Below are 22,391 nucleotides of genomic sequence, written 5' to 3' on the forward strand. Positions count from 1 at the left end.
AGGGTTGCTAGACCAAAGGTGGGGAACCTTTTGCAGCCCGAGGGCTACATTTCCACCTGGAAAAACTTCTGAGGGCCTTTTCCTCTGCCCTCTTGAGCTTGGGGTGGTGGTGTAGCAGCCCCTAAATTGTGGGACTCCTTCATTATACAGCTCCTGGCTTTTGACACTTGAGATTTCTGCTTGGCAGGGGGTTGGACTCGATGGCCCTTGTGGTCTCTTCCAACTCTATGATTCTATGAGATGAATATTATTAGGTCTCAATTTCTTAAAATTTCTGTGATTGTAAGTTGCTTTCATTGTCACCCACCCTGGGTGAAGGGTAGGTGATTAATAATAATACTATCTATCTATCTATCTATCTATCTATCTATCTATCTATCTATCTGTAGTAATGCTCGTCCCCAACCTCTTGCCCCTCCCTTCTCTGGTCTCTGCTCTCCGGCCAGACCAGGACGCCCAGGACAGGGTTGGCGGACGAAATTACTTTTTAGCAAAACAAAACAAACAAAACCCGGTAGGGCTGCCACCACTCCCTATATTCCAGGGGGCCCAAAATCACAACCCAGGGAGAAGGCTGTGACCCGTTAGCTTGGCCGTCCCCCTACTCCACAAGCTGCATCCACAGTCTTGCAGGCAGAAATTCTACGGTAGAGCGTAACCCAGCGTAAGGCGAGGACTTAGCTATTCCCTTTGGAAAGGCACACAACTAAAACAGTTTCATCTTTAAAATGTTTATTTTAAAATAACATAAGAAACATGCTAAAATAGCAGGCACATCTTTTGAAACGTTACAGATAAGAAAACAACAAAGCTACATAGGATAGCTAAGATTACATACTCACAAATCTAACACAAAGATAGGATAGCTGAAGTTCTTTAGGACTCTGCAAATAGACGACGATTGAAGATCTCCATCTCAAAAGATGAATAGCGGCCTATTAAGCTGGAACAATAGAGCCTGGCATCTTTGCGATTTGCAGAGCAAAAGCAGAGAGCAAAGAGCAAGACAATTGCTTGATCTTTTATCCACAATTCACGATCTGCGTCGTAACTTCCAAGCCAATCATAAGACTCAAATTATTTTCAAATACACCAATGACCGGCTTGCGGGTCAATCAATTTACCTCTTGACAGCTGGGCCAATTTAGAATTCAAACTTTAAATCAAAGGGCTTCCTCCCTTCCAAGGAAATTAGCCAGAGACACATTCCCAGGCAATTCAAGGGCAGATAACAACACTGGGGGGGAAGATGTTTACACCATCGAACTCAGGTGCTAGTTCTTTCATTAATCAAGACATCCTGGGTTCTAATAAAACTTTCAACTGAGGAGCCAGTTAGTCTGAGATTTTAAAGACACACAACTCCTTTCCCAGGGTCCTTGTGGCTGATGAATCTCCCACAAGGCCTCACTCTTTTTGCTTGGCCAAAGAATAATTTTCTAAATATTACTAACTTTACTACACTATCTATCATCTATCTATCATCTATCTATCTCTATCTATCTATCATCTATCGTCTATCTAGCTCTTTATTTATACATACATACATATATACCCTGCCCATCTGGCTGGGTTTTCCCAGCCACTCTGGGCGGCTCCCAACAGAATATTAAAAATAGAATCAAACATTAAAAACTTTCCATGACATCTGATGGGAGGGCATTCCACAGGGTAGGCACCACTGCTGAGAAAGCCCTCTGCCTGGTTCCCTATAGCTTTACTTCTCACAGTGAGGGAACCAACAGAAGACCCTTGGAGCTGAACCTCAGTGTCAGGACAGAACAATGGGGGTGGAGACGCTCCTTCAGGTATTCTGGGCTGATACTGTTTAGGGCTTTAAAGGTCAGCACCAACACTTTGAATTGTGCTTGGAAACGTACTGGGAGCCAATGTAGGTCTTTCAGGACCAGTGTTATATGGTCTTGGTGGCCACTCCCAGTCACCAGTCTCACTGCTGCATTCTGGATTAGTTGTGGAGTTTCCAGGTCACCTTCAAAGGTAGCCCCATGTAGAGTGCATTGCAGTAGTCCAAGCGGGGGATTACTAGAGCGTGCACCACTCTGACGAGACAGTCTACAGGCAGGTAGGGTCTCAGCCTGTGTACCAAATGGAGCTGACACGGAATTGAACTGTGCATCCATGGACTGCTGGGAGTCCAAAATGACTCCCAGGCTGCACACCTGGTTCTTCAGGGGCACAGTTACCCCATCCAGGACCAGGGAGTCCTCCACACTAGCCCACCCCCTATCCCCCCAAAACAGTTCTTCTGTCTTGTCAGGATTCAGCCTCAATCCGTTAGCCACTATCCATCCTCCAGCCAGACACTCACACAGGACCTTCACCGCCTTCACTGGTTCTGGTTTAAAAGAAAGGTAGAGTTGGGTATCATCCGCATACTGATGAACACCCAGCCCAAACCCCCTGAGGATCTCTCCCAGCAGTTTCATATATACATTAAAAAGCATGGGGGAGAGGACAGAATCCTGAGGCACCCCACAATTGAGAGCCCAGGGGTCTGAACACTCATCCCCCATCACCACTTTCTGGACACGGCCCAGGAGGAAGGAGTGGAACCACTGTATAACAGTGCCCCCAGCTCCCAGCTCCCAGCTACTCTAGACAGTCCAGAAGGATGTTATGGTTGATGATATCAAAGGCCGCTGAGAGATCCAGCAGAACTAGGAACCAGCTTTCACCTTTGTCCCTAGCCCGCCGGAGATCATCAACCAGTGCAACCAAAGCAGTTTCATTCCCATGATGAGGCCTGAATCCTGATTAGAAGGGGTCCAAATGGTCCACATTTTCCAGGCTTGCCTGGAGTTGTTCAGTAACCACCCACTCAATCACCTTGCCCAAGAATGGAAGATTTGAGACTGGGCGATAGTTGGCCATATTAGCCGGGTCCAAAGATGTTTTTTTAAGAAGCGGTTTAATGACCGCCTCTTTCAGTGGGTCTGGGAAGGCTCCCTCACAGAGGGAAGCATTCACCACCCCACAGAGCCCATCACCCAGCCATTCCTGGCTCTCTTTTATGAGCCAGGAGGGGCAAGGATAGGTTTCCCTGGTCCAAGCAGCCTGTCCACATCCTCAGAGGTAACAGATTGGAATTGATCCCATGCAACTTGACTAGACAGGACTCTAGCACTCTCCCACCCCAGCCCTGCTCTCTACCGCCTTCCGAATCTGAGCGACTTTATTTGCAAAATACTTGCAGGAGATCTTGGGGTCCTTACCGGGCCCTGATGGCAAAGGTGGTTCCATTAGATTGCAAACTACCTAAAAAAGTCTCCTGCTGCTGTTTTCTGCAGATGCAATAGAGGCGGTGAAGAAGGTCCTTTTCACTGTCGCTATCGCCACTTGGTAGGCTTGACATTGAGCTCTAATCTGTGTCTGGTCCGATTCAGAATGAGTTTTCCACCACCAGTGCTCTAGCCATCTCAGCAATTGTTTCATCACCCTAAGCCCTGGAGAAAACCACGGGGCTATCCAGGCTCCATGCAGTTGGAGAGGGCGCTTTGGAGCCAGACAGTTGATAGTTCTGGTTAACTCCGCATTCCAGCGGGCCACCAGGGAATCAGCTGAAAGACCACCAACATGGGATAAAACATCCCCTACCATATTATGGATGTTACAGTAAGAATAGATCATAGTAAGAGGAGGCGCTGGCTTGTTCTTGGGGAGAAGGGAAGATCTTGGAAAAGCAACCCAAGGCCTCTTACAAACCTTTCAAAAGCGCTGCTTGAAGGAAGGTGCTTCCCTCCTCAGCCTCTCACCAAGATTTTTCTGTCTCCTTTCTTCTCCCAGGTGTTCGGGGCACTAGAGAAAGCCAAAGAGAAGTACTGCATGGAGGATTATTCCGTCAGCCAAATCTCCTTGGAGCAAGTCTTCATGAGCTTCACCCGTTTCCAGCACTACACAGAGGATCAAGGGAAATGAGGCGGAACCCCTCTGCCTGCTCCGCACGGACTGACCCTGCTGCCTATACATAGTATATATAGAGACAGTAATTTATATTATCAGCCATGTCTTCAACAATGCATCAAAAGGACAGACATTCTCAACGAAGCGGGGGTGGGGCAGGCGAGATCTCCTGCTCTCCGCAGTGCCGGGATCAAGAGGAAGAGCATGCATGATGTGTGCGTGTGTGTCATGGTGTACGTCCGCATGCGGCGAGGCATGGGAAAGAGCAGCAAAGGGCTGCATCTCAAGGCAGCACAGCCAGCCTGTGGGTCTTAACTAGCTCTCCCTCCGCCTTTAAGCCAACCAGAGAGGACAGTGTTGCACCACCACGCAGGTAATGCATTCCTGGTCCTGGGATGACTGGTGGAGCCTGTCTTTTGCATCCTCTCCTCCAGGACTTCCACTGGGTCAACATCTATGTCATTGGCCCAGTGTGCCTCTGCAAATGAGGCACTGGCAACGCACACGTCTGTCTGTCTGCAGCCCATGTCTGTATGAGGAAACAAAACGTCCCCCGTGTGGCGTATCCGTCCAGCCCGACTTCCTTTTCGCCACTCGCTTTCCTCAGGTGGAGCGAGACGAGGAGGGCAGCATGCAACCGGTCACAGTCCCCACCTCACTCTGAGGTTCCCATCAGATCTGGGATTATTTATTTATTTTCCACAAGGTGCCGGGGTGGGGGTGGGGAGAGATAATGCATTTTGCTTTTCCGACAACTGTGAGGCTGAGTTTAGCGTAGTAGGAATCCCACGGGCACCACCCTTGCACATTCCTTCATCCATGTCACTAACCTTAAATGTTCATGGAGAATCTCCTTTGAGGTGGTTTTGCTGTAGTTTAGAGCAATGTTCTTCAACCTTTGGTCATCCCCAGATGTTGTTTGCTTATGCTTCCTATCACCTGCAGGGATATAAGCAAGCTGGAAGATGAGTAGAGAAGGACAGCCAAGATGGTAAAGATACCAAGCCTTACGAGGAACGGTTGTGAGAGGTTGTGGGTAGGTTTAGCCAGGATAAGAAGAAAGGGAGAGGAGATATGACAGCCACCTTCAAATATCTAAAGGGCTGCCACGTGGAAGAGGGAGCAACCTTGTTTTCTCCTGCTCCAGAGGGTAGAACCAAAACCAATGGATCCAAATTACAAAAAAAGAGATTCTGACTAAGAACTTTCTGGCAGTAAGAGCTTATTCAGCTACTTCAGAAGGTGCTGGGCTCTCTTTCTCTGGAGGTTTTTAAACAGAGGTTGGATGGTCATCTGTCAGGGATGATTGAGTTGTAACTCAAGGACCCTTTGGGTTCCTTCCAACTCTACAATTCTTCAAATCTATGATCCCTAACCATTAGTTAAGCTGGCTGGGGATGGTGGGAGTCAAGAGTCCAGCACCATCTGGGGACCAAAGGCTGAAGAGACCTGATTTAGAGAACTAGCCAAAAGCTTCCATCAGCCACGGATCATGGGAGAGTTCTCTGCTGTATGAAATCCTAGCCAATTGCAAAGAAGTGGAACTGCCACTTGGCAACCTGTCATTTTGTCTGTGTATGCTCCAGGACCAACTAATCATGTGCTCTGTTACGGCTTGGTTCTGGACCCAGGTGGGAACATTGTCCTGCACTTTTGGGGTTTGTAGCAGCCAAGTCAGCCTTGCAGAAGCTGAGGCTGTTGTCAGGTGGAAGCATCTCCGTGTTGTCGTCCTCCTCCTCTGAAATCTGGAAAGAATAGGCCGTGAAGGTGTTGGTGACAGGTGGCCACTTATATTAAGGTGCTCTGCTGGAACCAGGGCTTTTGAATCCCTCCAAGAAGTTGGAGTGAGGAGGAAGTTCACGCCCGGTTTCAAGGTGCTCACCTGCACTGTAGGATATGTTCTGTTGTAGTGCTGCATTTGTCTCAACAGATGACCAGGATGTGTTCCCACTTAGGGCCAGCTCAGCCCTTGGTTCCCCAGAATGAAGGATGTTCCCAATGCAGGGCAGGGGAATCCTGAGACTCTCCAAATGCCTCTTGGACCCCAGTTCCCATCATCCCAAAACTGTTGGCCATGCAGGCAGGAGGTGATGGGAGCTGCAGCCCAAGAACATTAGGAAGACAGGCTCCCCATGGCAGCCTTATCACCTCTGTTAGGGTGAGTTAGCACATTCCCCTTGGGGGGAAAAATGAGAGAAATCCCACCATGTCATAGCAGACATTCTTGTGGTTGTCCCTTGCTTTCCCCACATGGGGGCGCCTTATAGAAATCACCATGTTAAAACCTGCCTTTTGTATTGCATTGAGGAAAGATTAAGGAACAGAGTGAAGGGGTTATTCTGCTTGTCCAAATGGGGAACTCTGGAGACTAGCATTTTGTAGGGCCAGGTGTGCTGCAGCCCAAGTGCCCATCCCGGCAAAATTTTTTAACAATCCTGCCTTAGATAAATGTGGGCCTAACTGCATGCACCTGTCAAGACTTGAACAGCACCTGCTAACTAAGCATCTGCTCTGCACTGAGCCCTCTGTCTGCTGCTTGCTAGATCACCAAAAACACAAAGCCCACCCAAATCTGCAGCTCCAAGTTGGGCAGAGGGGAACCCAGCAAAAAAACGAAAACAAACCCTTCCATTTTGTCCCTCCTTTAATGCATCCTATTTTTGCAAAGGCAATGATGGCAGTTGCAGTGCTCAAGGTTTTAATGAGACTCGGAGATTGTCAGCAGATCAGGCAGGAAGTGGCCTAGTTCTTCATTCCCAGGCCCTCTAGCAAGGAGATAATTCCTGGCCACCAACCCTTAGCCATTGGCTAGTCCTTGTTGGGTTCATGCATTTCCTCGCACCTGCAGCCGAGTAAAATTTGAAATCTGGAAGAGAATTCCACATCTGCAGAATCCTTAATTTGTATTACCATAAAAAAAGTTTTGATCCCTTAGTGCTCCAGAAATAAGCTTGGAAATGCAGTTGAAATATCAGAAGACGTGTGACGGGCTATGCAGGCCGCCCCAGTTCTGAGGGAGTGATGTTTCTAGTGCTCTTCATAATTTGTCCCTGCACATGGCTTGGCAGAAGTGGAATGAAATAGGCAAATGTAGGCACGTTAATGTAACACATCTAGATGTGTTAGCTATGCCTGTCGTTAGAGAAGAATCTGGGTCTTTTAGGCACACAGTATTTTTGGCTCCATCTGCCCCCTTTCTTCTTATACAGGGAATTCCATGGAGGGGATGGCCATGATTCCTAATCATGTTTGGTGCCAGAAAAGTACTCCTTCAAACTACACTACTTCAGGCAGTTGGCTTAAAAACTGACAGCTGCCTGAATGGGTTCTTCAGGCCAAGGAGAATTGGACCCCTCTTGATATGGACGAGTGTATTGCCAATCTTTGAGGAGCTAGCCATCTGCATACTGGTTAGCTGACCCTGGAGTGGAAGGGATCAGGTTTCTGGAGGTGGCAAAGAGGGAGGAGCCAGTACTTTATTCTGGGGTTCCTTTGTGCTTGTAGTTGTTTGTCAATAGGTTGCACTGTAGGACCAGTATGAAGATGGTCCGTGCTCTAGAAAGTGCGTATCTGCAGACCAACATCGCTGGTTGGGATTGTATCAGATTGCTTAAAGAGTTGGAAGACAGAGGGCTAATTTTGCCACTCAACAGCCTTGTGTGTGGCATTGTGGATTGTTGTTTTCAAAACTTCTCATGGCCACCTCATTGGCCTTTTAATAACTGTGATGTCATGTGGCCACAATTTTAAACAGAGGTTGGATGGCCATCTGTCATGGATGCTTTAGTTGAGATTTCCTGCATTGCAGGGTTTTGGACTGGATGACTCTTGGGGTCCCTTCCAACTGTACAATTTTATAATTCTATTATTATTTAAATAAGAGTAGTTCTGGTTGCTCCGTCCCACAAAAGGCTATTCTAGTACTGGGAAAGGTGCAGAAACGGGGGTGAGATTATCACGGTATGGTTAGAGCACTTCCCTGCATCAGGTTGGCCACCAGGGCTCTTCAGAATAACCCAACTATGCATTTTCCAAGGGGTGCCTTTGGGTCACCCCCAGGCACAAGTCGAACTGCCCTAGGTGCATCCAAGAGTTCTGTGCATTGTGTGCATCGTTTGCTTAGCCTCTTCCATGTGGCAGAAACCCAATCCTATGATGTCTGTGAGCAAATGGGGTGGAGCGGGGAGCTAGTCGGTCCTTTCTATCACCACCCTGCCTTTGGCTTACAAAGCCACCCACTCAAGAAAGGCGCTTCAAACTACTTATTTCAGGTGGTGCATGTTCCTTGTTGTCTTCCTTTATAAGAGTGTATTAGTGGTGTCCTTTTTTTGTCCGTTTCCAGTGGTTTGTCTCTATTTTCCGTGTTCAATCACATTCCGTCCAGTTTGGCCAAGGCCAGCCTAAGGTGCCACTCCTCCTAGTGAACCCAGACACAGTTCACCAAGAGGTTCTCCTGCACGAGCCATGACTTGCATGCACAACATACGTTTTAAAATGCATTGCTTCCCTCCAGGAATCCTGGGAGCTATAGTTTAATCCTCATGGAGCTACAATTCCCAGCAACTGCTGTTCCCCAGATCCTTTGGGGGAAAGCCATGCTCTTTAAATGTATGGGGTTGTTGTGGCCTCTCTTGACATGGAGATGCTCAGTCCGCCTGTCTTATCCCCCACTCCACCGTCCTTGGTATATTAAAAATATACCAGAAGCAGCAGCCACCTCACCTAACCTAGGCAGGGCCAACACCAGGTTCAGCTGCTCATTACTTGGTGCAGGCTTTAGCTGAAATTTGCAAGGTTCATTGGTGGAGAAGCAGCTCCCCTTTTGCAGGGAGAGCCAGTAGAGGACTGTGCAGGTGCTTCTTTGCTCCATTGCCTTCCTTCCCTCCTGGGCCCCTGGGCCTTTTTTCGCACACACCCCCAGGTGCTTTCTGGCGAACAAAAGAGTTGCAAAGCCAAAGGGAAAGTCTGATCTGCTTCAAGCAGATTGGATAACAGCCTTTGCTCTTAATAAGGGCTGATCCACTTTCAGAACTGCTTCAGGTTTTTACAGACACTCAACACTGGCTTTTCTAGGCAACAGCAGAGGTTGCTTCATTTGGGCAAACTGGGTGCTGCCTCGTCAACTTCTGCCAAGCTCCAGCTGCCAGCCTTCTTACTTCATCCAGCCCAACAAGGTGGCACAGCCTTCTTCCTCCTCCTCCTCCTCCGTCTCAGTGTTGGCCCTTCTAGAACTCTGCAAGGAGGAGGATGGGGACAAAACTAGAATGCCTGTCCTTTGGCTCCCCCTACTGTTGGGCTCCCTGCCTTCTGCCCTACCAGCCCCAATGGGCTGCAACCACCACTATTTATAAGCATGTGGCAGTCACCCACCAGGTCCTCTCTAAACAGTGGATATTTGCCAGGGAGCTGGTGCATCTAACTGGTGCAAGTCTTCAAGTGTTATGTGGAATGTACCTTTTATGGAGGGGGTGTGTTCACTCTTGCTTGGTCCACTTTTTGCTTTACCATACACTAAACTCTGCAGCCGTTCCCCTCCCCTGGGACCCCCCCTGCTTGTCCATCCACATGGGATCTAGATCTGGGGTTTTTTAAACCTCCCTGGGTTTCTTGAGGAACCTTCTTCAGTAGGCCTTCCTCAGTGAGATCACTAATGGCCAACAGGCTTCCTTGGAAGGTGGTTCACCTGCTATTAGCAATATCCCTGTGCTACCACAGAGGACTTTGAGGTGTTTCTCACTTTTTTGTTTCATTGGTTCTGCCCCTGCACAACGCAGTTGCTGTGAATGGCAGCAGAACCCTGAAATAAATAAGTAAAGCAGAGGATGGGGGGGTGTCCCCACTATGTTCCCAGGTATGCACTCAGTTACTTCACAGGGGCAATGGTGAGGCTTCCATGCAAGCAGACTGGTTCCCTGAGGATCAGGAGTTTTGACAACCACTGCTTTAGATGTCTCGAGAGTGTAAAATAGCCACAGTTTTGTTGTTTTCAGTACTTTGACTTACACAGCAAATCCCTTCGTCTTGCACAAGTCACTGCATTTTTGCACAATTGTATGTGTGTGTGTTTATGGATCCAGTTTGTGCTCTGAAATTTCTCAGGTCTGTTGTTGCACCAACCCCCCAAACACAATGTACTGAAATGTTTTTGCTGCAAAGGCAAACGGAACCAGCGGAGATCGCCTCTTGCTGCTTTGGTCACATGATGACAGTGGCAAACTGAGCACTAATCAAAACCACGAAAGCCACCCATTAGGTATTGCATCCTCCCAATGTATGTGCCCCTTTTCTGACCCCCCCCCCCAATATTTCACTTTTTATTTGTGTTGGGTTTTTTGTGTGTGTGTGTGTGTGTGCGCGCGCCTGCCTATGAAAATACATTTTTAAACACTAAGGAGGATACAGGGACTTCTGAAAGGGAGGGGTGCAGGGTTAGTCCATGTCTCAGACATGTGAGTGTGTGTTCATCTGCTCTTCAATGGCTCTTATGTACTGCAGTCAGTTGTAGTGGTGACATTTTCCCCCATCTCAAAAAATAAACTGGATTTTCAAAATAATGACTCTGCATTTTTCCCCTGTCATGGTAGAAGGGGGGGTATGTATTTGTGTGTGTGTGCGAGCACATGCATACACACCGACATCCCAGAGAGTGTAACATACTTAGCAGGTGTGTGTCTGTGTGTGTGCTGTGCATAACTACATGGCATCAGCTGCTGCTCTGCGAGAATCATAGCTCTGCTCTGCTGCCACAGTTTGGAGGCAGGAATGCCTCTGAGTACCAGTTATTGGAAACCAACAGAAGGTGAGAACTCTCTTGTGCTCAAATGCTGCTTGAGGCATCTGGTGGGCCACTGTGAGAACAGGGTGGTGGGCTAAATGGGTCCTTGGCCTGATCCAGTTAGGAAACCCTGATGTTCCTAAATAGAACAATACAGTGGTACCCCGGGTTACATACGCTTCAGGTTACAGGCACCACTAACCCAGAAATAATACCTCGGGTTAAGAAATTTGCTTCAGGATGAGAACAGAAATCGTGCTCCGGTGGAGCAGCAGCAGCGGGAGGTCCCATTAGCTAAAGTGGTGCTTCAGGTTAAGAACGGACCTCCAGAATGAATTAAGTACTTAACCCGGGGTACCACTGTACCCAAGAACATAGAAACTATCCTCCCCTAAGCTAAAACTTGAAGCAAGAGCAGGACTTTGCACTCTGTGTTGTTCCTGCCTAAGCACTTGTATTACCTCCCAACATGCATGGGGGGGGGGGGGAGTTGGATGATGTACAGAGTGAAAAGCAACAATACTGTCAGAAGAGATAGCTCAGTTGGTTAGAACATGGTCTGATAACGCCAAGGTTGCAGGTTCAATCCCCTGTCTGGGACAGCTGCATATTCCTGCATTGCAGGGCGGTTGGACTACACGATTCTACATCCCTGCCTTGACCAAACGGCAGCGTAACACTTAGCAGCTGAGGCAAAAGCGAACCTGAATTCCCCTGCGCCACCAGCTCCCCCCTGCCCTTGATCTGCTAGCCAGCAGAACACCACCAGCAAAGGCTTTTGTAATCGTTTCCTTTTTTGCAGGAGTGGCGTCCTTGGCCCACTCCCAGCCATAATTCCTCCCCACGCAATATGGCCTTGTTCCACTGGCACATTGGTGCTTTTATTGAGAATACAGTCTTGGCTTTACAGGGTAGCGCTGGCTTTCCAGAAGGTGCCAGCTCCAAGTGGGAGTAGGACAGGGTTGCCAGACCCTCCCCTAAACCTCCCCCCCCAAACCCACGTTGCCATGGCACTTCCAGACATTCAGTCTGTCTGAATCTTCCGGTGGAAAAAAATCCAGAGCTTCTAAGGAAGCAGTTCGCTGTCGGTCGCTCTCCTTCCTGCCCCCCAAAGTGGGCTCCAGGGTGGGGGACTGCCAAGGGGTTCCCCATTTTCTCTCTCTTTTCTCTTTGCTTGGACGGGTGCATATTTTCCTTACGGTAAATTTAAAACTTTTTTGTTTTAAGCTTTCTGCATAACCCCTTGTTAAGATCCGTTCTCGATTTTTGCCAGGAACTGTTGGGCCCACCAGTCCTCAAGGTCTATGGGCACAAAATCTGAAAGAGAGAGAAGATTGGGTCAATTTAAGAGCATGTGCAGAACAAAAATCTGTCTGCAAAATCTGAAGGATTAGGCTAAGAAAATATCAAAACTACAGCTTCTCAAATAACTTAGTTTCTTTTGTATACAAGAGACAAACTCAAAATGGCCACAGAAATTAAAACCAATATAAAGTAAAGTAAAAGTTCAGTCATACCTTGGTTGTTGAACACCCTGGAACTTTGATGTTTTGGCTCCCAAACGCTGCAAACCCAGAAGTGACAATTCTGGTTTGCGAACGTTCTTTCGGAACCTGAACAGGGCTTCCACAGCTTCTGATTGGCTGTAGGAGCTTCCTGCAGCCAATCAGAAGCTGCGATTTTGTTTTCGAACGTTTTGAAATTCGAACGGACTTCCGGAACGGATTCCGTTTGACTTCCAAGGTACGACTGTATATACATTAAAATGCTGTAGAACACAACCTGCCCACAGAAAGAAGGAACTTATTTTGTATCCATCAACCCAATTACTATGCTAGAAAGAGGAGATTGAGGGCCTCTCCAGCCTGGAGGAATTTTTATAATAGTGCAAAGACCAGGGTAAAGAGGTGCAATAATCCTGGTAACCATTTCCAGAGGGGTTGTTTGTTTAACAACCAATCCCTGTTCACAGGGAAGTCTGGGAACTGTGGTTCTGGAAGAGGACCAGGGGGGTCTCCTTGCAATATGTCCTAGTGAACTGAGTAGGGATTCACTAGAATATAGATGCAAATTTGGCATTTTACCACTAAACAATGGCTCTTCTAAGTATCATGGAATGGGGGACAGGGTGCGGGCAAGGGAAGAAAGCTGAGAATTATTTTCCAGCTTGGATTTTTTAATCTGAGCCAGGGAAGAATCTAGGGGCTTTAAAGGTTGCCTCTTGGTTCTGAGGATCTGGCTGACATCTCTTGTGTATCCCACGGCGCTTGATTCCATGCCACTCCTTGAAGGCAGGCCACATGCACTTACTTACCTTTCAATTCAGGGCCAGGTGTCTTTTCTGTGTATTGGACTGGACCAGATCTGCTGTCCCCTTGCTGGACGCCATCCAGCTGCTGCTGCACCTGTTGCCAAGCTGGAGGGTGGGAGAGAGGAGGGCACATGAAGAGAGAAGGACACTCCAAAGCAGCAAACCTCATTCAGGCCCCATTTTCTGGCTGACAAGAACTCGAGCTGCTGACGCTTTTCCTGAAGAAGGCTTTGGCCCCTTTGCAGGCGAAAGACTACGTAGCTTTCAGTGGGGAACCAGATCCAGCCTATGGGCCAGATCCTTATCATCCTTTGCCTGTAGATCAAGTCTGACAGGTGGGTGGGGCTACTCACCTGTCAATCACATGATGGCACAGTGATGTCAGACAGTGGTGGCTAATACCCATTGGGACTGGGAGGGCATTAGCCCAAAAGTAAGTAAAAGCAAAGGTACCCCTGACCATTAGGTCCAGTCGTGACCGACTCTGGGGTTGCGGTGCTCATCTCGCTTTATTGGCCGAGGGAGCCGGTATACAGCTTTCGGGTCATGTGGCCAGCATGACTAAGCCGCTTTTGGCGAACCAGAGCAGCGCACGGAAACGCCGTTTACCTTCCCTCCGGAGCAGTACCTATTTATCTACTTGCACTTTGACGTGCTTTCGAACTGCTAGGTTGGGAGGAGCAGGGACCGAGCAACGGAAGCTGACCCCATCGCAGGGTTTTGAACCACCGACCTTCTGATCAGCAAGTCCTAGGCTCTGTGGTTTAACCCACAGCGCCACCCGCGTCCCCTTAGCCCAAAAGTAGATGGAGCTAATAACAGACAGGCATAGCCAACTAATTCTATATTTGTCCCAATCCTTCCCGCTGAGTTTTACAAAGGCAACACTGAATCTAAGCAGGAGGAGACTGACAGCCAGTGTCACCCTCTGGACCGGTTGGAAAGAAGGAAACAGGAGGTAGAGGCTGGCTGAAAGCAGGCTGATGCTGGCGGGAGAAGTGCCCCACTTGACCTAATGGACTGACCTTCACTAACATCTGCTGGCTCGTTTTCTTATCCCAGGAGTCGTCCAGACCTCCGCTTCTCTTGCCACTTTCCTCTGGGGAAACCTGCTCTCTACCGCTGAATCAGAGCAAACGCCAATCAGGTTTCCCACTTATTAACATTTGCTCTGATTCAGCAGTAAAGAGTGGGTTTTCCCAGGGAACGTGGTGGGGCAGACACATGCTTTCTAGGTACAGGAAAAGAATTGTAGATGAACCCTTACAATCTAAAGCTTAGACCTGCTGGGTAGGTGGGGAGAAAGGAAAGCAACACCTGTTGAACTTCCCCTTTTAAAAAATCTATTTACATTTTTTTTTAATCTGCAGGCACACGTTAAACGTCAGATATAGTTTTAACCATAGGCATGATGGTGTGAGGACCCTGAACTCCTTTACACCAGATCTCCTTAGACCAGGCTGCCATAGATGGGTGATGAGGGCCATTTACCTATTCAGGGCCACTGACCAATAGGAAAAGGGAGTCTGGGTGTGGCCAGAGGCAGAGGTGGGCAGAGCTTGCAGTTTTGCAGGATTGCTTTTCTCTCTGGCATGTGCACAACCGCAAAGTGGAAGAGGAACCAGTTCCCTGAAGGAAGAATCCAGAGAGCAACAGACAGCTCACATTGACTGGTGAGACAGGTGTCGCTGAGGGCCCTGTGAAATTAAGCCAACCACTGCTGATCCCAAACTCCACACCTAGACAGAAGCATTTCCATCCAAGCTGCAAGGAAACAAGCACAGGTTAAAGACCTTGTTCCTGGGCTCAACAGAGCAGCTCACCTACCTTCATACACAAACCGAACATTTTCTTCATGTGCCACGGTGTAGTTTTCCTCTGTGGCCAACGTAGGGGGGGTCATGAGTGGGGGTCTCTTGCCATTTACCCTGTTGAACACGAGCTTTGGAGCTGGGCTGCCAAAACAGAAGCTGAGAGTGTTATTCTTCCACAGTCATCACTGTTGTTGTTATTCAACCATTCAAAGCAAAGCATTTGCCAAAAGATGTACAGTGAGGAAACCAGACACACCTCAAATACTACATTCATTCATTCATTCATTCATTTTATTATTATTAATTATTAGCCTTATGTCTCCAAATGACTGACACATTAAAAACATAAATCTAAGTACATAAATCTAAGTACATAATGCAATAAAATCAGAACAAACAACCCGCACAGGAATTCTGGCAGGATGCTAATAACAAACCAACATTATCTCAGTCTGTCAAAAGGCCTGGTGTTAAAAAGATGTCAGTGAAGGTGCCAGGTGGACCTCGCTGGGGAGAGCATTCCACAGAAGGGAAGCCACAACTAGAACGGCCCTTGTCGCTTGTTGCCACTCCCTGTGCCTCCCTTGGAGGGGGAACCTGCTTGTGGTGCTTCCCTGCTCTGCAGTATTTTCTTTCTCCCCAGCTAGGAAAGATTATGTCTATCTTTGTCCACTGCCCAAATAAGGCACAGAAGGATTTGACACCTCCTGTAAGGCTGTTGCTGAGAACAGCAGCCCTGCAACCTGCCCATGGTGAGGGAAGGCAACGCGCAATATGTTTATAACACTCCATCTCAGGTGCCCAATAAAAATGGTTTTATTGTTCAGTAAACTGCTGGGCTTACAAAGCAATACCTGGCCTGGCACCTACCGTAATACTTGCTTGAGGGCAATCAGAGCATCTTAGCTATGAGCGGAGGTGGGTGAGTTATAAATTCTTCAAAAAGATCAGCCGCAGAATAGATTTCTATGGGAACCCTGGTGGTTGCCCCGGGCACTGGGCTCAAGGCGGTGCTGGATTGGGGTGGGGGTGGGGTTCCTGTCATGAGCTATTATACTCAACTATCCACTCAGCTGCTGAGGAAAAAAAGAGTGCAATCTGCTCATCCAACATGAATAAATCAAAGATCTACAGATCGCTGCTTGCAAATTTTGCAGGGATAAATTGTGTATGTAAAGCAAGGCATTGAAGATTTGAAACAAGGAACAAATAGGTGTGCCAAGGGCATGTAGTGTCTTGAATCCTGGACTAGGAGCTGGCAGACCAGGGTTCAAACCTCCCCTTGCTGGGAATAGTCTCTGGGCATGACCTACCTTACAGAGTTGTTGTGAGAATGGAAGGGGAAGTGGGGAGAGCCATGTGGTGCCCATTGTATCCTGAAACTGAAGTTGATTTGATAAGGGAACCTTAACAATGTGATGGAATAAGGAATTTGCCAGGCTCCTCCACATAACCCATTTATTATGTTTTCATCCTGATCTGCTTCCACAAAGCTTATGCAGTGGTCAAACTACATCCAGTCTTTATTGACTGTCCATTCTCATTTGCTTTTGGGGTGGTTATATGTCAATGGCCATTCAGCCCACTTTGCCTGTACAGTGGTTTAGGTCTTCCCATTAGTCATTTGTTCACCCCACACTTTTCAATGCATTTCCCCATCACTTTCCTGACTGCAAAAAGCCTGTTTATAAAAATAGGACTTTGCAGTGCTTTAATTGAGCAAACCTTAAACTTATGGCCTGCAACTGAATCCCTGCTGCAAAATCCTAATAGTCTGGAGGCCACCCAAGTTTCCCCCAGCTCATACAAAAAAACCAGAATGTCATACAAGGAAACTCGTTGATTTAATTTTTTTAAAGAAAGAGCTGTCTTTGTGTTCAAGAACGTACTGTATCAAGGATGCAATGCTGAACATCTTCCAAATCCATTAGTTCTCTAGATCAGGAGACCGCAACCGTGACCTGATTGTCCCCAGGCCAAATCCAGCAGTCCCCAAAAATGGAGCAATTGCCACGTTCCTTGCTTTTCCTTCCATGCCCAGTTCACTATCTCTCCCAAATGTTAGGTGCATGGGGAACAGGGAAGGCTGGTGCCCACTGGGGCTCCTAGGGCAAAAGGTAGGGAGCCCAGCAGTAGGGGAAAGAGCCAATGAGAAGCGGAGATGAATTATTCTGGTTTGGTCCCCATTCTCCAGCTCCTCGCTAAGTTCTACAAGGGCAACACTGAGACTAAAGAGGAAGAAACTGGCAGGCAGGACCTCCCCCTGGACGGGTTGTAAGTACGGAGGCAGGCAGGTGGGGGTGGCCAAAAGCAGACTGATCTTGATGGGGGCAGGGTCCCATTTGCCCTAATGGACCAGTCTTCACTGAGGGCAAATACAGATTTGGACTCATGCTCCATTTGTGATCAGTGGAATAAACGTGTGTCAGGAAAACTTCCACGGATAGGTGATCACACTATTGGGAAAGAGTAAGGATTATTCCCCCATCTCATCCTACTATTTCAACATACATTTAGGTATGGAGCAAGGAATCTAACCCCATGTTAGTGTATTTTGCATCATCAAAATAATTAATCCAGAATTAACAAGCACACACTTGTGCAAGCCAAGTGGACCATGTCAGGTGAGCTGGGGGAAGCAACAGGGCTGCCAAGACACACCCCTTCATCCCCATTTCCTATGGTACAGGATTATGCCAGTCTCAAAGTTGCCAGTCTCTCTCCTCAGCTCACAGGCTATGCACTCTGAATAGCTACGGTTATCGGTGAAATGGATCTATCGGACCAGGCATGTTGGCCAAATGATACAGATCCCTTTACTTTAAAAAATAAACAAAAATAAGAGCCTATTTTGTTGTGAGTTGTTGTTACTGCTACCTGCATTATGAAATGCAATCAACAAGGAGGATAACTGCAATGAAGAAAGGGCCCCAGTGCAGTGGCAGAGCATCTGCTTGGCATGTGGGTTCAATCCTTGGTTGTGGGTTCAATCCTGGGCATTGCCTGGTAAGGCGGGGAGATATTCCCTGCCTGAAGTCCTGTATACACTATCAGTGTTCCTTGATGCAAGCTTGATCTATCTATCCATCTTGCTGGCTACTATATATTTGGGAAACAGTTTGTCTGTCTGTTTTCTGTAGGTTGGGCTGCCTCTCAAGATATTGTCACCAAACTTGGCATGAGGGTTCCCAGTGTGGGGGTGATGTCTTTGCCAACATTTGGACACCAGGCGCCATTCTGAATCAAGATGGCAGACCAAAATGTGCCTTTGACATAACTTCACCCAATTTTTGATGGATCGAAACTCACAAATTAACACTATCCATTTAAAAATCAAATTTCCAGGGCTTTCTAAGAAGATCCAAGACGCGTGTGTGTGTGTGTGTGTGTGTGTGTGTGTGTGTGTGTGTAGCAGGAAAGTCCCGGCTCTGAGGAGTTCCATCTGGGCTAAATTTCAACAGTAAAAGAGGACGCCACCCACCAGGCTAATAGAGGCAGAGTTCTCTAGGAGTTGGAGTGCCAGACCACAACTTCAGAGCCTCACCCTCTATTCCTCAAATCCTTGCTCCTCATAAAGCTCAGAGGGTTGCTGTGAAGATAACTTTCCAGTGAAGGATGAGCATGGATATAGCCAAGGGGTGGGGGGGGGGGCAGAGCAAGACAATAGAAATACTTATCTAACTGACCAAATCACGTTGGTTCTGCCCCCCCCTGGCTACACCCATGAGGGTGAGTAACAAATTTAATTATGATAGGGGAGGGGGGATAAAAATACAAATTTGCCACCTTGAGCCCTTGGAGGAAGGGTGTGAGCTAAATGCAATAGCCAACAGGATAAATAGAAACAGAGAGTGAATATGAGCTAGCTTTAACATTAAGGGCTCACAAGATCGCTTCTACAAAACCTCGCGAGCGCACCACTTCCGCGGTTTCCTAGGACCTTTTGCCTCCGAGGGGTCAAGGATGCAAGAGGCAAGGATCTCCTCCGCTCCAGATTCCTGCGCCGGCACCAACTCCGAAGGGGGTCCCGCTGGGCTTGGCCCCGCCCCGTCTTTGGGACCCCCTCCTTTGCCCCGCCCCCTTGCAAGGGGGTGTGTCCGCTTCCTCGGCGCTTTCCAGGGGAAAGGTCGCCCGCTGCTGCACGGGCTCGCGATCGATCTAGAAACACGCGCGCGCCCCCTCCTTCCCCAGCTCCAATGACGTCGCCTCCAAACACCCCCGCCGTAGCGAAGGAGATCCCCTCGCAGCCCAACACGCGCACGCACGTGCCACTGGCCTCCCTGCTGCACCCAGCGGGCCCTGCGCCCACTCCCACCCTCACGGGCCCACCCCCCCGACTCGCCTCTTACTCGTTCCCTACGAAAGCAGCCCGCCCTCCACGTGGGAGCCATGGGGCAAGGACAACCCCGGTAACCTTTCCACAAGGTCACCCCCCTCCCCCGTCTCCCCCCCCCGCCCCAAACACCGGAGGGCTGCATGCCGCAGCGATGCCTCGGCCCCCCCCCACTCACGCCCCCTCCCCAAGCAAGTCGGCCCAGGCGGGATGGCAGCGATTACGCACACCCCTCCTCCTCCCCCGGGCGGCTGTCACTGGAAGGGCCCAGCAGCAGGAGGAGGAGGAGGCGGCGCCGCATTAAGGAGATCGCCTCGCACGCGGCGCGCAAGGTCACCGCCGCTCCGGATCGTCCTCTCCGGCCGCCCGGGCAGGATTTCCACCACCGCTGCCCAGGCGGCCATTGGGACCCGGCTCCGCGGTCCCGTCCCTGGCTGCGCGTGGGTAGGGGGAACCCCAGGGCCGCCTTCGCTCACCTTGACAGAGGCCACTCGCTGTTCTGCTGCTGCTGCTGCCGCCGGCGGCATTTCAGGTCGGCCAGTTTGCTCTCCACCTGCTGCGTGGGACCTGCGCGGGGGAAATCGAGGCAACGTCCTTAAGGGGTGGGGGCCAGAGCAGCGCGACCTCCGCCCAGAGGAGCCCCATCAGGCCTGGAGGGAGAGCTGAATGATCGGAGCTTAAAGGAAGGGATACGTCCCCCCAACACACACACACACACACGGATCAATTTTGCAAAGGAAGGAAGGAAGTTTCCCCGAGGCACGGGCTGCGGAGGATTCCGGAGGGTCCTGCTCCCTCCTCCCTCCCTCTCAAAGCACAACCGAGTTGGCAGCGGGGGGGGGGCGAGAGAGGAGGCACTTACGCACATGCAGATTCATCCCCACACATAAACGCCCACCTCCTTGTCCCGTCCTTACCTGTCCTCCGTTGGGTGGCTAACTTGCTAGGTCCCTTAGTGATGGTGTACATCATCTGCGTCTCCAAGCAGCACCAGATGAATGAAATGTGGGTCGAGGCAGGGAAAGGGGGGGGCCGATCTGCCGCACGCGCGCGCCCAACTAGAATAGTTTAGTTTTTAAAAATAAAAAAGTGTGTGTCCTGCACACACAACTTTACATGGCAAGGTGTTTTTTTTAATAGCAATAATACGTAATCATAATTAGATGCCTCTGTGCGCTCTCCTTTCTGCCCCACGTTGCGCTGATGGTGGTTCCCCCGCAAACCTTCCCAAGTGTTGTTGTTTTTGCTGCTGCTGCCGCCTGTTGCAATGGCAAAGTCTTCCCGGCTTGCCTTTGACTTTAACTTCTCGGCGGCGGCGGCAGCTGGACGCGGCGCGGTTCTCCTTTAACTAGGCGAGTGGGAGCGCGAGCGAAGGAGGCATGCCTGCAACACGCCCTCCCGCCCTTCGCGCCTCTTAAAGGCGCAGCGCGGCGCTTGGCTCAGCCTGGAGGTCTGCCGATGACGGTGCAAGAACTTTTCGAAGTCAGAGGTCCCTTTTCATGCGTTGCGCAATTGCACAGCAGGCTTTGAAACTGCGGGAGAAGGTGCACCGCTAGGCTACTCTCTTGGCTCTCTTGGGCTTGATTCACACGAGCACGCGCGTGCAGCAGGTTCTGGGATTCTCGGCACCCCAACAGCAATCCTGAGCTGCATAAAAGTGGGCTGGACCGCTTCATGGCAGCTGCCCAGGAATAATATCTGGGATGTTTCATTATGTAAATAATTCCCTGCAAGGAGAAAACTACCACATCAGGGCTGTAGTCCAGTACACCCACACATACTAGATATCTGCTTTTAAGGAGAGTAGCTTCCTGTGTGAACTATTGCAGCAAAAAACGCAAGGAGTCTTGTGGCACCTTACAAGACTTAACACATTTGTTATGACATATGCTTTCAGGTCTTGCAGTCCACTTTAGCAGATTCAGGTAAGTGTTATATTGAGTTGCAGGTATACACTGATGGGATAACTGGGATAACACGTCATACATCTGATGAAGTGGATTGTGGGCCACATAATAAAAGCGTTTGTCTTTAAAGTGTCACAGATGGCTATGTTTTTAACTTATCTTTAATGGAAAGGAGGATTTAAAAATTTCATTCTGTTCCTAAGTGTTGTGCTGTGTTTTACCCCCTTATTCTGCCCCATGTCTAGAGAAAAGAGAGCAGTTATTCTCCTTGCTGATTCAGGGCCAAATGTGTAGCCAGGCTGGAGTAGAGGAACTGAATGCAGAGAAATCAAGGGATGTTTATGCATGTGCCAATCAGCAGACATTTCTTCCTATTTCCTGATCAATCTTTAATGTTCCTGTGTGCAGTGAAAACATCTTAAGAACTAGCCTGCTGAGTCAAGCAATATGGTCCCATAGACCAGCTTGCTTTTTGTGTATTCTTAACACAAAATAATAATAAAAAATTCGCTCTGTTTCTGATGTTCAGGCTGTGAGTGCCATTCCTTATGTTGCCAAAATATGGAACCACACACAAACACAAAATGGGAGGCATCAGCTGGCCTGCAGTGGGGGGAGCAGTAACTCAGTGATTTGCATGCAGACAGTCCCGGTTCAATCCCTGGCTTCTCCAGGTAGGGCTGGGAATATCCTCAGCCTGAAACTCTGGAGAGCTGCTGCTTGTCAGTGCAGACAATACTGAGCTAAATAGATTAGCAGTATGACTCAGTAGCAGGCAGCTTCCCATGATTCACAGAAGCACAAAACACAACAGCCGTGGGGAATGTACAACAGGAGGGACTCAAAAACAGACAGGGAGGGCTGAAAATGTTTGGAGACCATCGAATGCTGCCTGATTGTGTTCAGGGGAGAATAAAAGAAACGGGAGAGGAGAATGGAATGGAGTGGCTGGAATTCGGGACATGCAATATTTTGTTGCATCCTATTTGTGATAATGATGACAATAGCAGGAAAGCAACAGTATTTCACACTCTGTAATATGTACATGTGTGCCCTAAGTATGTATACAAACTCAGGGAGAGCTGTGAGGTTGCTTTTGTTGGGTAATCTCATTTATATTATGTCTAAGTTGAAACGAGCAATCTCTCAACTCCTCACCAACACAAAGAAGCCCTTCTCTTTTCTGACCTTTCATATTTGTTGAAAATCCTTGTTCACAGCATTATGTCATGGAGAACTGTAGGATGCTCTTGAACCATTCCCAAAATATAATTATAAATTAGTCTTTTCTAGCACTCTGTTTGAATGGCAAGTCTGTATTCAAACTGTT

The 22,391-nt window shown here is 48.8% G+C and overlaps 2 protein-coding genes across 3 annotated transcripts in view; one reads left to right on the forward strand and one right to left on the reverse strand.

Annotated features, from left to right (window-relative positions):
* ABCA3 (ATP binding cassette subfamily A member 3) overlaps window positions 1–10,475 on the forward strand; it is a 73,066-nt gene extending 62,591 nt beyond the window's left edge. For both annotated transcript variants that reach the window (XM_081887906.1, XM_081887907.1), the window contains exon 31: window positions 3,805–10,475. In XM_081887906.1, coding sequence (XP_081744032.1) covers window positions 3,805–3,936 — 132 coding nt within the window. In that variant the 3' untranslated portion in view covers window positions 3,937–10,475. The remainder of the gene's footprint in view (window positions 1–3,804) is intronic.
* A 1,076-nt stretch (window positions 10,476–11,551) lies between these two features.
* Window positions 11,552–20,526, reverse strand: MCRIP2 (MAPK regulated corepressor interacting protein 2). The gene is made up of 5 exons (XM_081888105.1): window positions 20,072–20,526; window positions 19,631–19,721; window positions 14,835–14,962; window positions 13,011–13,112; window positions 11,552–12,013 (listed from the first exon to the last, which is right to left on the reverse strand). The coding sequence occupies exons 1-5, from the start codon at window positions 20,124–20,126 to the stop codon at window positions 11,943–11,945; spliced, it is 447 nt and encodes a 148-aa protein (XP_081744231.1). The 5' UTR covers window positions 20,127–20,526; the 3' UTR covers window positions 11,552–11,942.
* Between the last annotated feature and the right edge of the window lie 1,865 nt (window positions 20,527–22,391).

Source organism: Podarcis melisellensis (genome assembly GCF_964234715.1).
Source record: "Podarcis melisellensis genome assembly, chromosome: 14".
Lineage (NCBI taxonomy): Eukaryota > Metazoa > Chordata > Lepidosauria > Squamata > Lacertidae > Podarcis > Podarcis melisellensis.

Coding starts and splice junctions, on each gene's coding strand:
- MCRIP2 (XM_081888105.1), bottom strand. CDS start 20,126: ATGATGTACACCATCACTAAGGGACCTAGCAAGTTAGCCACCCAACGG. Junction 14,963..19,630: donor AGCGAGTGGCCTCTGTCAAG/GTGAGCGAAGGC, acceptor CTGTTTTGGCAG/CCCAGCTCCAAAGCTCGTGT. Junction 12,014..13,010: donor ACCTGGCCCTGAATTGAAAG/GTAAGTAAGTGC, acceptor TCTCTCTTTCAG/ATTTTGTGCCCATAGACCTT.